Here is a 15,017-nt window from a genome sequence, read left to right as displayed (position 1 = left end):
AACCTTGCCTTGAATTCTTAAAGACATAACTTCGGAAAATACGCCCCTGGAAGAGAGGGAGAAAACTGTTGGGAAAATGCCCTCTTTCAGGAAGTCCGATAGGATAGTAAAATAATAGAGCTTCCGCTCACAACATACTCCCCCCCCCCAATCTCTTTCTCTTTCTCTTTCTCTCTCTCTCTCTCTTCCCTCCCGCCCCCGATTCCATATATCTATATCTGTACGTCTATATAGTGGTAGTCTCATAAAAAGAGACATTTGGGTAAGGGTGAGTGTGTACTGCACATTTTAGTCTAGGGTAATTAATTGTACTAATTTATGGCCTCGGGCAATCAAACTATATGTACGAGATTAAATACGTGTGAGCAGTAGTTGTTCATGCAACATTCTTACCTTTTGTTATCTATCGGAGACAAGAGTATTAGAACTCTTTGGGATTATCAATTAAGTGTCAAAAATACGTTACTGTGTTGCTTGGGGGCCCAGTCATCTTATTACTTTCGGGTGTGATGTATCAAGAAAGCAACAGTCAATGGTTTGTTCGCATTAGTGCAGATAGGAAAGGATGGAAATTAGGAGATGATAATAGTTTACGCCAAAAGAAGGGTTTTTTAATTTTATTTTTAGGGATTAAGAAGTGCAGTTGAGGACTGGAAGATTCTCCTTCCAGCCCCTCTGTAAAGAAACAAGTTTCTGGACAAAACGCTTTCCTTCACTTCCACAGGCTAGCAGAAGGCAAATCTGTGAGTGTTAAAAAATCAGATTGTTTGCACTGCGTAAGGACGAGTTAAGTGACACGAGGTGGATGGAGGGTGGGGGGAGGCAAGGGATTTTCGTTTTGCTTTTTTTTTTTTTAAGAGTCCATTTTATCCTCCCCTACGAATGGATGTTTCCGAAGGTCCTTTCCAAAGCTTGCTAAATGAAAGACCAAGGGATAACAAATGAGGAGGCAGGAGATGTCTCAGCATAACAACTTGTTATGAGGTCTCTTTCTTTAATGAAATGAGTCCAGCACTGTTTTAATCTTTCTAATGATAAACAGATAGTGGGGGGGGGATGGAGGCCGGGTAGGGAAATCGCGGCTTGGGGTTTGCCCAGCCGGATCCAACCTTCTCAAGGAACGAACGAACGAATAAATAAATACAAAATCTGGAAGCCATTATCCCCGCTGATGTCATAAAACATTTCTTTTGCAAAGCTTCTGCCTTTTCGTTTCATTAGATACCGGTTTGTGGCTTCATTTATTTATTTATTTATTTGCTTACTTAGGAAGGCGAAAGGAGCTTTTACACACACACACACACACACACACACACACACACTGATGGGCGGAAGAGAATCGCTAACAAAATCTGTTTTAGCCTTCATCCGCTGATGTTCTTCAAGATACAGTCGGGGGTGGGGGGGTGGGGGACACAGACATTCAGGAGCTGCAAGAACATTGCTAAAAGCCAACCTTCCACACAGTGATGGTCGTTTAGTATTTTCCCACTTTTTAAGCTTCCCGAGCAGCAATCATGATAATAATAACGATAACTTCTATGGCAATTGTTTTTAGATTTGTGCGTTTGTGGTGAGGTGGAACAAAAAGGAAACAATCTCCATAATACCCCCCCTCTCTCTTCATTTCTTTCTCTCTTTCTGTCTACCACCACCTCGGTGACAGACCTGCGGCCCACCGAGAGGCCGTTTTATTAACTTTGATCCTTCACCATGCTTGTAGAACCTTCCAATTCCACCAGACCTCATTTTCAAGATTACTAAAGATGCAGTCTCTTTCACCTTTCTTCCTCCCTCCCTCCCTCACCCCACCCCTACCCTGACAGACTTCAGCAGGGCTGAACTCCCATTGGAGCTAATGGGGACGAAAAGAATGTAAGTTATGCTTCCTTTGTCTCCATAAGACTGTTGTTCTCTCTCCCCCTCCCCGCCTCCTAGTGCTTTCTTCTGGCTTGCTTTGTGTGCGGGTTTTAATGGAAGAATACAGTTATAGTTCATGTGCAAGTCTTCTGCCAAAAATCCAGGATGATGCTTGGTGTGTGTGTGTGTGTGTGTGTGTGTGTTGTGTGACATTTGTATGTGTGTAAACACACACACACACACACACACACACACACACACACACACACATTTCAGAGTCAGATAGAGTCCTCCGGCTCTTTGCAAGTTTACTCAAAAGTCAGCTCCCATTGAACACAATGACGCTTGCTCTCAAGTAAATGTGCATAGGATTGTAGCCTTAGCAGTGGAGAAGATCAAAATCGTTGATTTGTGTTTCAAATGCAGTCCAGGCTTCCAGGCGTGGTTAGCGCATTATTTTTAAACAAGGGCAAGATTCCAGCAAGACCACCTTTTTCCCTGCAGATACCTTCTCTGTGAATTCTTCATATTTGTGTGTTTATGCACACTCTATCTATCTATCTATCTATCTATCTATCTATCTATCTATCTATCTATCTATCTATCTATCCATCTATCTATCCATCCATCCATCTATCCTGTAATGTATATGTGTGTGAAACAGAAAGTGCTCTCATCTTCAGCTTAAAAAACGTCTCCTTTGTAGTCGACACAAAAAGGACAGGATACAGCAGCTTTGAAAGCAACCCCATAGGTACATTTCCGCAGCCCAAAAATGCCAGTTTTACAACTCTGTTTGTCTCACTGCTGGGTGCACTGAATAGAAGTGAACAAAACAGGACCACAGAACCGGCTAGACGTCTGGCCTTAATTGTTTTATGGTTTAAATAAGGTGGGTGCTCTTCTCTTTGAAACCGGATTATTGGAATGTTTTGTCTACCAGCAACAAACAACAGACGCGCACACACACATGCATACACCCCATTATAGCCCCCCATCCTTGGCAGAGGAAGGAGAGCTAGGGGGCACGCGGGGGTGTCTTTTAAAACAGGGAGCGCTGTGAGGTGGGGGAGGTTAGCAGGAGAGATTATAGAAGCTGCTGCATTTTGCTTGGGTATGGATTGTATGTCCATGTGCACGCGCATGTGTGTGCACTGTTGTCGTTGTTATGGTGATGGGTATTTTTAGGGTTTGTGGAGGGAGGGGAAAACATGAAAAATGGGGAAATGTGCTGCCATTATTACAACACACACACAATTATATATAATCACCAAAATCTGATTTCGGTCCCTTATTGACTGAATGATGGATGCACATCTTGATCATCACATTCGATATGTTTTTATTCACCCCACATTATGTAAAATCAGATTTTGTTTCGTTTTTGTTTCCTTTTGGACATAAGTGGATTCATGTACTGGGGGGGAAATGGGGGTTGTAAAAAGAGCGCGGTGATTGATGATGCGAGGTCTTTCTCCATTTCTTTTTTCTTTTTGTTTTGTTTTTTGTTTTGTTTTTGTAACTGAAAGGTTATGTTTTGAAAGCGCGTGCTTTGGGGAGAGCTGGCGCAAGATGGCGCTGTTGCTCAATCTTAGAAGCGATTAGCTGATTTACTTACAAAGCCTGCAGTTCGCACCTTTAGGCCTCTCTTAGAGATTGTAAGAAAAACAGACCTCAACAAATAAGTATATACAACACCTCTCACCTGCGACTCCCGGCTATGGTTTACAAAATAATGTCAATTCTGGGTTGGAGCAGAAACAGGCTTTTTCTTATTTAACTGAATCTTTTAGATAAAATAAACGTTGAAATTGGATTTGCATAGCTCTCCACAATCATAGACGCAATACACATATGCAGTGAGAAAAGGAATATTCAGTTCATCGACAGCTTGTCAAATATATCAATCCTCTGCCAGAAAAATATATTTTATGTGTTTTTCTTTATTAAAGTCAAGATACAGTTGAATTAAGAAAAGCAATCACATTTTAAGTAGCAGACGTGTTTTGTGTATGGAATAAGAACATTACATTTTGAAAATAAAGATAAAAACCACAATGGACAACACAATCGGTTATACCAAGCTAGTTATGAAATATTGTTGTTTGCATGCACACACACACATATACATGTAAAACTCCACCATGAACAAGAAGCGTGGCGTTTTCTATGCATCTTATATGACAAAATGATGGTTTTCTTCCAATAAAAGAATTGTATCTAGCAGAATTGAATCAAAATACTTTTCTACATGAATATTATCGATCTCTTCGCTGCATTTTCTCCTGTTAACTCTCAGAACATCACAAACATCTGTATTTTCTTCCTTTATGCCCTAGTTCAGTTGCAAATGCTATTTTTCAATTATTTTTTGAAAAGATCTGCATGGTGGATGATGTTGGAAAACATTTCACCAACTTTCTGCCTTCCCATCAGCTGCTTAAAAATGTTCAAGAACATGTACCGTAAAACCTGAATTTACATATCCTGACACTAAACACATTTCAATAAGGGGAAGGTTTGGCCACTGGAATTTTAAAACTGGAAAGCAATATTGATCACTGTCCTTGAGCAAGAATTCTATTGACTCTGAGCCGTATCTGCCAATTAAGCTAAGGTCTAACCCATTCAGTTGTTACATGTGTTGGAAAGAAAGAAAGAAGAATCTATTTATTTTATTTGGTAAGCCTTGGTTAAGTCTTGCCCTCCTCATAGTAAGTAAGCCTTTGTTGGGAGAGGGGAGAAATTACAACCTGGCAACAGACTTTTGTTGTTGAAATTAGACAAAGGAAAGTAAGAAGTCAGGCTATATAAGTTAACAAAGGGGGGGGCAAAATATGTCCATGGATGTGTTTCCAAGAGTGTTTTACGGTTTTGTACACATTAGAACAGTTGGGATTTCCTCAATTCTGGTTTTCTCCACCCTCTGAAATTCATTTACTTGCCATTTTCTGGGGAAAGGGAGGGGGAGGGAGAAAGAGAAACCCAAGAAGAGATTTTGAGAGGGGAGAAGGGGGTTGCTGATGAGTTTATGAAAGGGCCATGGGAACAGCTAATTTATAGAAGTGTGCCTGATTCTTGTCTCTTATTTAAGAAGCTTCCCCCCTCCTCCTCCCAGCCTCGCAAAGAAAGAAACCAGCCCAGGAAATATTAATTTGCAAAGTTTAGAAGGAGGGGAAAGCTGCTGGTTTTATGCTTCTGTTTTAATAGCCTGGGTTCTTTAAGGCAGTCGTAAAAAAAAAAGCAGCCTCACAACCGAAAGTATTCAGCCAATGGTCACTCTGGAATGGAGAAAGTACATGGGGGCAGGAGAGATGTTTGCAATACATGGATACTACATACGACTACATGCATAAGACATGCGAACGATTACCCACCATTTGGTAAAAGCGACGGGGGCAGGTAGATAGATCCTACATTCTGCCACACACACAAAAAACAACAACCCAGGAAACCCTTCATATCCTGTGGACCTTCAATCTCCCTCCGCCCCACTTTCCCAACTACTTGGACGAGACATTTCCTGTGGGCAGGGTATACTTATTTCCTTCAAGTGACGCCTTCCAATTATTTTCAGATGGCAAGATCGAACCATTGGTCCAAAGACAAAAAAAGAAAATATAATCATATTCTTTCTACAATCTTTATTTGTTTAAAAGGCACACACACACACACACAAAAAATACATACAAAGGGCATTCATAGCCAGCTGAGATACTCTAGGCTCCCTATGTTCTTTCTCTCAGTCTCTCTCTGTGTGTTTTAAACGAGGGGTTTGTTCCCCCCCCCGCTAATCATAACACCCCCTAAGAGTGACAGACACATAAATAAGGACAGTTCCATTGCTAGAGTTGGGGAGGGGGTTGAGTTTTGGACGGGGGGGGGTTCCCCCTTGATTGTCATCGTAATATGGCCTCCTAAAGCTATCCGGTGTTTTTTTTCTGCCCCTCCCCCCAAAAATTGATCCGGGTTGGCGTTTTATACCTATTACCTGTTGAAGTAACCTAAATTGACCTCGCCGGCGCATGTATTTGCTCAGATAAGTGAAGAGGCTCCGTAGCATAGGGGTGGGGTGGGGGAGAGAAGGTGCACCTAAGGGTATTACTGCGCACCTTTCATAACCCTGCTCCATTCACTAGATATGAGGGTGTATGTGTGTGTGTGTGTGTTTTTCTCTCTCTCCCCCTATCCTCCTTCTGAGGGCTGATTATTTCACCTCCCCGTCACCCCACGAACCCCCCGATTTCCTTGTCATTTTCTTCCTAGCCTGTCTTGGTGTGGTGGATTGATGAATCCAGATCGCGTGTGAGAGCAAGCGAAAGAGAGAGAGAGAGAAAGAAAGAGAGAGAGAGAGCGCCTCACCACCGGGATTTTGAGGAATTTGCCTGTGGTGTTAAAGGGAAGGGAAGAAGTAAGAGAAACTGAGAGAGAGCTCTACCTATCGACGGATATAAGAGAAGTCAAGAGCATTAGGCATAAGCAGCCATACCCACTCAGGCACTATGAAACGTCTTTGAGAGAGCGAGAGAGCGCGCGCATTAAAAAAAAAAAAAAAGCCACAACCAGCCACTAACCAGGACTTTGCAGAGTCCAGAGAGCGCGAGAGCGAGAGTCCTTAGCACTGATCTCTTTATAGAATTAAAGACTTTTTTTTTTGGTGGTGGTAAAAGGTTGGTTTCCTTCTTCCTTTCATGCGAGAGCCATGAGTTCCTACTTTGTAAATCCTCTTTTCTCCAAGTACAAAGGCGGCGAGTCTCTGGAACCAACTTACTACGATTGCAGATTTCCACAAAGTGTAAGCAGAAGCCATGCTCTCGTGTACGGTCCGGGCACCACGGCTCCCAGCTTCCAACACCCTTCACACCACGTCCAAGAGTTCTTCCACCACGGAACCTCCAGCATCTCCAACTCTGGATACCAGCAAAATCCTTGCGCCCTGGCGTGCCACGGAGACGCTTCTAAATTCTATGGATACGAAGCCCTACCAAGGCAGTCGCTTTATGGTGCCCAGCAAGAGGCGGCCGTGGTACAATATCCTGACTGTAAATCCTCTTCCAACAGTAACTCTAGCGAGGGACAAGGGCATTTAAATCAAAATTCTTCTCCCAGTCTCATGTTCCCATGGATGAGACCTCACGGTTAGGACCATTTTTTTCTTCTTCCTCCTTAAATGTGTTCTTTTCTATTTAAGCAGAGAAAGAAAGAAAGGGTTTTAGAGAAGGGGGGTGGATCTGAATTTTGGAGAGACAGGCAAAGGCAGATAGATAAATAGTAGGGTTGGTTGCAATAATGTTTCTTCTTCCTGTTTCGGGAGGGGAGATATATATATATATATATATATATATATATATATATATATATATATATATATACACTAATATACTATATACTATATATATATATAGTAAACAAGGCTGTAGCTGGCTTTAAAAGGCAGTAAGGCGATTTCTGGGTTTAAATCACAATAAAGTAAAACTTTTTTAAAAATAGCTTGCCTCGAGGAGAGCAGTAAGATACAGCTCCCACGAGGTTATTAGCATGTTGATAATACGCTGGGTCCCCCCCCCCCAGAAATGTCATATAGCTTTTCCTAACTGCTTGACGTCTTGGGCTAAAAGGTGAGCTTTAATAATAATAAAATATCGCTGCAGATCATTTGAATATTTCTAGAGATCTTTAATATTTAAAGTGTAAACTTTGAAGGGCAACTTTGTTCACAAATTTTTGTTTTAAGGAAAAGACTTAAGAACACTTAGAGATGATGGTGATGACGACGGTGATGATGATGATGACGATAATAATAATAATAATAATAGCAGTAGTAGTAACGACTCTACAAATTGCTGTATTAAAAGTAACTTTACTGAAAGGAGCTGTGCCAAAATGCCCACAGAATTCTCTAATACTCTGCTCAGCACAAGTTTCACCCTCTTAGAATGTGGCTCAGAAGTCTTTTTAATTCAAAACACATGAAGGCTCGTTTGCTTGTTTTTAACTGGGAAATTAAAGGACAGCTTTAGCTATAACGCCCCTTCTTTAAAACACAGTTGTGTAAAGATGTCTCAGAAAGGCTTCAAATCAGACATATAACACGGGACAGAATATTAGAAGTTATTGTTATGATTGACGATTCTGACTTCCAGGCAAGCCTCTAATAAAAATCTCGATAATAACAAAATGGGGGGGGGGAGGGATGGTTGTTGTTGTTTAAAAACAACAACAACAACAACAACAACCTCGTATGTAAGAAATAACAATACATACACACTGTGGTCTTTTACTATAATTATTGTTGCTGGGTTGGCTTTGGGTGCCTTTTCAACGTTTGTATATATGTTGCTACAGCCATGCATATGGATCCCTAAGTAGATACACAGAAAGCAGCAGCAGAGTCCAAAATACCCACCCACCCCAAAAAATTAAAACTAAAAGAAACTGTAGTGGAATACCTATCCTGAGGGTTACTAAGGAAAACCGAGAAACAAGGAAGTATTTTTTTAAAAAAGTGCATTTGCACTAGGAAGTCAAAAGTAAATTTTGCACACAGACAGGGGAGGAGGAGGGGGAGGAATGTATGGCAGGAGGTCTGCCTTGGAACTCCGATTCCTAAGGTAATTTTATTTCAATATATGTTTTCTTTCATTTGACTGTTGGAATGCTAGAAGGGGCTGTAGGAGGTGGGAGACAGACAGTGGCGAGGGGAGTGGGTGGGTGGGTGGGAAGTGGTCTGTTGTCATTAGGAGACATGAAGGCAGAATCAAAGCTGAGAGAAGAGACCCTAACAAGTTATTTGTTGTTGTTGTTGCCTGTTCAACAGCTCCCGGAAGGCGCAGTGGCAGGCAGACTTACAGCCGGTACCAGACCTTGGAACTAGAGAAGGAGTTCCTCTTCAACCCCTATTTGACACGGAAGCGGCGTATAGAGGTCTCTCACGCCCTGGGACTGACAGAGAGGCAAGTCAAGATCTGGTTCCAGAACAGGAGGATGAAATGGAAGAAAGAGAACAACAAGGATAAACTCCCCGGAGCCAGGGACGAGGAGAAGACGGAGGAGGAAACTAACGAGGAAGAGGAAAAAGAAGAAGAGGAAAAAGAAGAAAGCAAGGACTGATCTCTCTCAGCTCCTTGAAGTCCTCGTTTTATGGCAGATGATAAATCGAGATGTTTACGACGGTCATTCGCTTTTATAGAGTATAGAATGGAGAGACTCACACACAACAGTAACTACCTGTCAAAAGAGTTGTAGCTCCCCCTTTTTATTGTCATAGGACTTCCCTTAGTTCCCCCCCTTCCTTATAGCAGCATTTTTAAAAAAATAATAATAATAATTTTAACTTTTTAAAAAACAAAAACATTTTTGTGTGTTTGGCTTCCGGTGAAATAACTATAGAACAGGTCTGGCTTACAGATCCAGTCCTAAACCCAGCACTATGTATTTCCAGACGAATGGACCTCCTCGCCATCACCACCAGCAGCAGTGACCCCACCCCCTTCTACTCCTTGCTTTAGTTGTCAGCAAATACAAGGATCTTACATATTTATTTGGGATAGGAAGGACTCCTATTTCTTCTCGACCAGGTTTAACCACCTCCCCAAGTTTAATAATATAAAAGGTAAAGGGAGGGAGGGAGGAAATGTATGAAAACGCTTTATGCTTAGTCTTAACTTTAAAACAAACAAACATCCCTATCTACCTATGTGCCCTTCCATGCCAAGGTCCATTTATTATTTTTAACTTTTAGCTGTGCCAATCAGTAGCTACTAAAGGACAATTTCTTCTTGGAAGATGGAGGCTTGACACATGCCTGAAGACAGCACCACATGCTTATTAGTTATCTATGAATATATCTGTATGTTGTGTCTACCTATATACGCCCTGCGGTTTGGCAGGAAAAAGCTATAGCATTAGGCATTTTGGCTTGGAAGGAAGCCCCAGCCAAATCAATGGGACTTACGTTTGAGGAAACGTGCTTAGGATAGCTGTGAAGGACACGGAACCACCTAATGATTTCTCTGGGTGTTGTTTACTATATTACTCGTGTGAGCACTCGAAATTCTTAACATACTACCTAATGGGAAACCTGCAATAATCATCTATTAGCAACAAGGTGGGGGCTTACACATACTTAAAATAAAAAACAAAAAACTTGTTCGAATCATTTTAAAGAGGAGTTGTGTATTGCCCCAATGCAAGCTACTAAGTAGCAGAAAATAATAATGAAAAAGAAAAAGAAAAAAAAGAAAAATACAAAAAAACACATTGTAATGTATCTTATCACTACCTATAGAAGGAGTCATGCTTTGAAAGTATTTGTAACGCGGTTTTGTTGTCGTATGTTGCTGCTTATTTTCTCTTGGAAAAAAAATAATTCCCAACAACTGAAACTGCCTAGATAAGAACGCACAGTATTGTATTCTTTTATTGTGCTTATAATGTAGTTTAGGACTTAAATTGCACTGAATGTATAGTTATCTATTTGTCTTGACTTATCTGTTAATGCAACATGCTCGAATTACACACTCTCTCTCACACACACAAAAACATACACACTTGTCATTGTTTTATGTAAACCATCGTTCTCTGCGTGTTCAAAACTCTGAATGTAGCAATTTCTGTCAGAAATCCAATTCTGGCGACCGTGGATTTGTATTGTATACGTGAGTCATTACGTAAATAAACAATAAAAATTGAGGGGAAGAAAAGGATTGTGGCTTTCTTAAGCAGTTTGCCAATTCTTTAAATCCACACCCACTGACTCAGGAGGTCTTTGCAGAAGGCAGTGGACGATTCATACGTTCAAGTTACTTAACAGTTCAAAACCAAGACTCAGGCTTTTCACTTCCAAAGAAACGAGGCGTTACGTTAACACGTTCACAGACTAGGGTTAAGAGCCTTAAGCCTGGAATGCCACGGAGATCCGTGGAACTTGGTGTCACTTAAGGATTAGCATCAAGACAGCAACTGGGTAAACAAAGAGAGGAGGCGAAACTCCTTCTGCCATGACCATCAGTTCACTGCTGGTGCTATGAATTCACACGAGAAGATCTCTTAGGCTGAACTCCTCAAGACACCTACTGGGGAGTAAGCCCCATTAAATATACAATGGCTCGCCCTGCACCTAACAGACGCGTTACAAAGATTCAAGCCCCACCTTCGTCTAAACTAAGCTTTGCGTTCTGTTGCTAGCCTCCAAATTTCTACCTCTACTAATATATTACTTCTTGCTTTGCTGTAAAGTATAACAATGGTTTTCTTTAGCTTCTTACGTTTTTAAAGCATATCAACAGCGACACTCTTCCTTCCACTGGCATGGGGGGCATAGCTGCCAAGTTTTCCCTTTTCTCACGAGGAAGCCTATTCAGCATAAGGGAATTTCCCTTTAAAAAAGGGATAACTGGGCAGCTATGATGGGGGGGGGGCAGGTCGAGTATTTGTCCACTGAAAATGTCATAGTTCGCCATTTCACACCTAATATTTTGTGGTGTGTGTGTGTGTGAAAGTGTGCAAAGACGGAAATTAGCTGGAAGGATTCCGTGTGTCTCACGTCCCTGTCCATATCTACATTATGAAACGACCGGAAGGAGACATAATGGAGACATTAAAAGGGGGGCTTTGCGATGGGCTGTACTTATTTATTTATAAGAAATACTTTGTTCAGGAGCACAATCAGCAAACTGGAGGAACACCCTGAATATTTTTCCATTGTGTGAATGTAAGCAAAACACACTTTGCTTGACAAAATAATACTGGCAAACATTTTATTTTCTCTCTTTCTTACTCACACACACATGCAGAGAGACTGTGTGTGTGTGTGTGTGTGTGTGTGTGTGCATACACATATACAGGCACACACACACAATATTGAGAGGGTGAGTAGGTGGTATTCCTATAATATTATTATATCTGGCCTGCGGTGAAATGGACTTCATCCCACAATGGTATTTGGTATGAAAGTGGACAGGTTGTTTATACTGATACCCCAGATAAGGCATTGCAAGATTCCTAAAATACATCCTGGCTTAGTAAACTGAATCTGGAAAAGATACTGGGAGGCTGAGAACATTCTTAACTTCCAAAAACTAACATTGAAGTCTTTAAATATTTAAATAACTGAAGAAAGAGAGCGGAGAGAGAGAGAGAGAGAGAGAGAGAGAGAGAGAGAGAGAGAGAGAGAGAGAGAGAGAGAGAGAGAGGGAGAGAGAAGTGCTGGCCATTGCAGAAAACAATTGTACCATGGGGGAAGACAGTGTGATGTCTATTTACGTCGCATCCATTTGTCCCTACTTCAGCGTTTTTGATTATTTCATTGGAGTGTTGCATATTTGTGTTTAGGGTTTTGGAGAAGATAGTGGCTATGCAGGAATATTCAGTGCATTATCCGAAGGTGCTTGTTTGGATGCTACAAGGAACTGTTGAACCTGACATAATGTTAGAAGTCGACTGCAGGTTGCGTCCAGGGGAACAATATTCTCTAAACATAAAAGCACCGTCCTTTAGAGCATAATGCAGGCTTCTGCGGTGATAAATGTAGGGTGCCTATGATTCTTTTCAAAATTCTAGTTGGGAGTGTGTTTCGGAGGGGGGGGGAGAGGACCATTTGATTGACTGTGTACAGTACTACACACATGCATAGTAAAGGCAGACTTTTGCACCAGCTGATAGAATTCAAATCCACAATACCAAGTCGCTGCTCTTGCCCAGGCATAGATGTGTACACGCCTATTATTATTAAATGGCTATTCTTGAGTGGACACTCTCCAGACTTCATCAATTCCGCCTGCTCATTGCAAGGGACCGACAATAAAGCTTTGCCATTGTGTAGACTTTATGAGGCTGCGGAATAGAAAGGTAAGTCCATTGTGTTACTCATCATAACTAAGGGAAGGCCAGACCTGCATTAAGGCGAGATTTAGACATCTATCTATCTATCTATCTATCTATCTATCTATCTATCTATCTATCTATCATCAATCATCTTCTGAGTTGGGTTGTCTCCTGGTAATATCTAATATAATGGCGACTTTTCCTACAGCAGATTACAGAAGTTTAAAGTGTGGTGGATCCACCCATTTTAAAGCAAAGCTTGGGAGCATCTTATCATCTTGTGAACTAAGTCCACAGTGTTCCCTTTCGAGAATCATTCTCTGCACAACCGCTCCAACCCATCTCTTGTCCCCAAACGGGAAGTGGCCGGATAAACTATTCTTACAGAGATTTGAAGTAGATTCAAGAAGAGGCGAGAAAACTTAATTTCAAAATAAGGGAATTAAAAGGGCGCTGGGGGGGGGAGAGTGAGAGAGAACAAAAAAGAAAAAGAAAAAGAAAAGAAAAAAAGAGCTGTATCTGCACTCTATCCATCATATTTAAGTCCATGTTCTTAAGTGGTTTGATTTGAAGGAATCTCCCAAACGATAGTTATCTATCATAGGGTTAGAAGTTAAATTATTGGAATTGCTAGGCAAAGCTGTTACATTTGGGGTGGGGTGGTGGTGGAAATGATTATGGCTTATAGTCAATACACAACAAAGTCACATCTTTAGATGACATGCATTTACTATATATATATAGTAATCACTTCATAATTTCCAAAGGGAGACAAAAAAGAGACAGGGAAAAGGCCATTTTTACGAGGCGAAGTAATTTGAAAGAAGATAACGCTCTTCACAAAGTGGCTGATTCGGAAATGATCATTACTTCAATATTACCGAAATGAGTTTCACCCACCCGCCTGGAGTAAGAAATATCATCCTATTCTGCATTTTTTTTTATTAGCCAATCAAAATTCCTTCAAATCTCCATTTGTGATTTGTGAAAAATAGAAATCCACGAAAAAGCTGCACTGGAGCATATTGCTCATTTTCTCTTAATTTATTATTCTAATCACAGCAGCCGTTACATGATAATGCATCCATTAAGCGGGCGGGGGTATATGTGTTGGAGGTGGGTGGGGTTTAGAATACTTTTCCATTCGAGACTTGGAAATGTACACAAATGATATTTCACACACGTCCCCAAAAGTTTGGAGGCCTAAGTTTTCAGGCAGAGGTTGAGAATAACCTGAATGAATGAAAGAAAAAAGTTCCCAAGGTAATGTCGGGGAAGTGATTTTGCGCTCTCTCTCTCTCTCTCTCTTTCTCTCTGTGTGTGTGTGTCTCCCCCCCCCTTCTTCTTCCTTTTATCATTCCCTCTCAATTTCAAGTTACTAATTTAGGGTCCCCTCCCTCCTAGGAAAAGTTCGGAGAGCTTCCCCTCCACCTCTGGCAACCCGAGGCGAGGTAAAATCCGCAGAGCACCTAAAGCAATTAAACGTGCCTCCAGTATTGAGAGAGTCGGAATGCGGAATAAGATACAAAAGGGAAGGAGGGAAGGAAATGTATCCAATCTCTTTCTCTGCAACACCCGAAAACGTGCAGCACAGGTTATGCTTTTGCTGCAAGATGAAATTTCCTGTTCTCTTTATGGACCCTTTTCTCCCGAGAAAACGGGGAGCCCATTGTCTCCAGAGCCACTGTTGTGACGGTTCCTTCCTCGTCGTAACTTTTAACTACCTGTTATAAAATTTATTGGCGGTTTGTAAAGTGAAAAAAAGTAATTTCCCTTCCGTCCGGTTGGATTACATCCTATAATGTGGGGTTTGGGGGCCCCCGCCGCCGCCCCAGACAGACACGCACTCGCACATAGACTGGAAACGCGTCCCACACAACCCTTCCCCACGCCTGGAAATTTTCGAAATACAAAAAAGAGAGAAGCGAAAAGTTAGCTGCCATGCGGAATAAAAATGTATATGTGGGTGCAATCCGATCCCATTAAAATCCATTGGAATGCAGGTAAACCCTGACAGATATTAGGATAGGAGGTAGCTTTCGAAATATCTCTCCACCCCAATTTCCATTTCGCCCCAAGGTTATGACTTATTTCTATGGGGCAGCATGTTCAGACAGCAATGCTAATATCTTTCAGATCTATCTATCTATCATCTATATCTATCTATCTAGCTAGCTAGCTAGCTATCCATCCAATCTTCTCTATCATGTATCTATGTATATTATCGCTTATTCTATAGCCTACGTATTAAGAAGGAAAAATTACTCTTTGCGGTTTATCAGATTTCGCCCCATAATTATTATTTTTCTCTAACTATATGGCCCCATAATCTC

General features: G+C 41.3%; 2 protein-coding genes across 7 annotated transcripts in view; both read left to right on the top strand.

Annotated features, from left to right (window-relative positions):
- Positions 1-15,017, top strand: part of HOXC4 (homeobox C4) — an 80,161-nt gene that overhangs the window by 14,424 nt on the left and 50,720 nt on the right. The window lies entirely within an intron of this gene.
- Positions 3,065-15,017, top strand: part of HOXC8 (homeobox C8) — a 159,851-nt gene continuing 147,898 nt past the window's right edge. For all 6 annotated transcript variants that reach the window (XM_088661309.1, XM_088661307.1, XM_088661308.1 and 3 more), the window contains exons 1-2: positions 3,065-6,998; positions 8,678-13,947. In XM_088661309.1, coding sequence (XP_088517435.1) covers positions 6,563-6,998; positions 8,678-8,970 — 729 coding nt within the window. In that variant the 5' untranslated portion in view covers positions 3,065-6,562 and the 3' untranslated portion in view covers positions 8,971-13,947. The remainder of the gene's footprint in view (positions 6,999-8,677; positions 13,948-15,017) is intronic.

This window comes from Zootoca vivipara, chromosome 2 (assembly GCF_965207765.1).
Source record: "Zootoca vivipara chromosome 2, rZooViv2.hap1.1, whole genome shotgun sequence".
Taxonomy (NCBI): Eukaryota; Metazoa; Chordata; class Lepidosauria; order Squamata; family Lacertidae; genus Zootoca; species Zootoca vivipara.
This window is presented reverse-complemented; position numbering and strand designations above follow the sequence as displayed.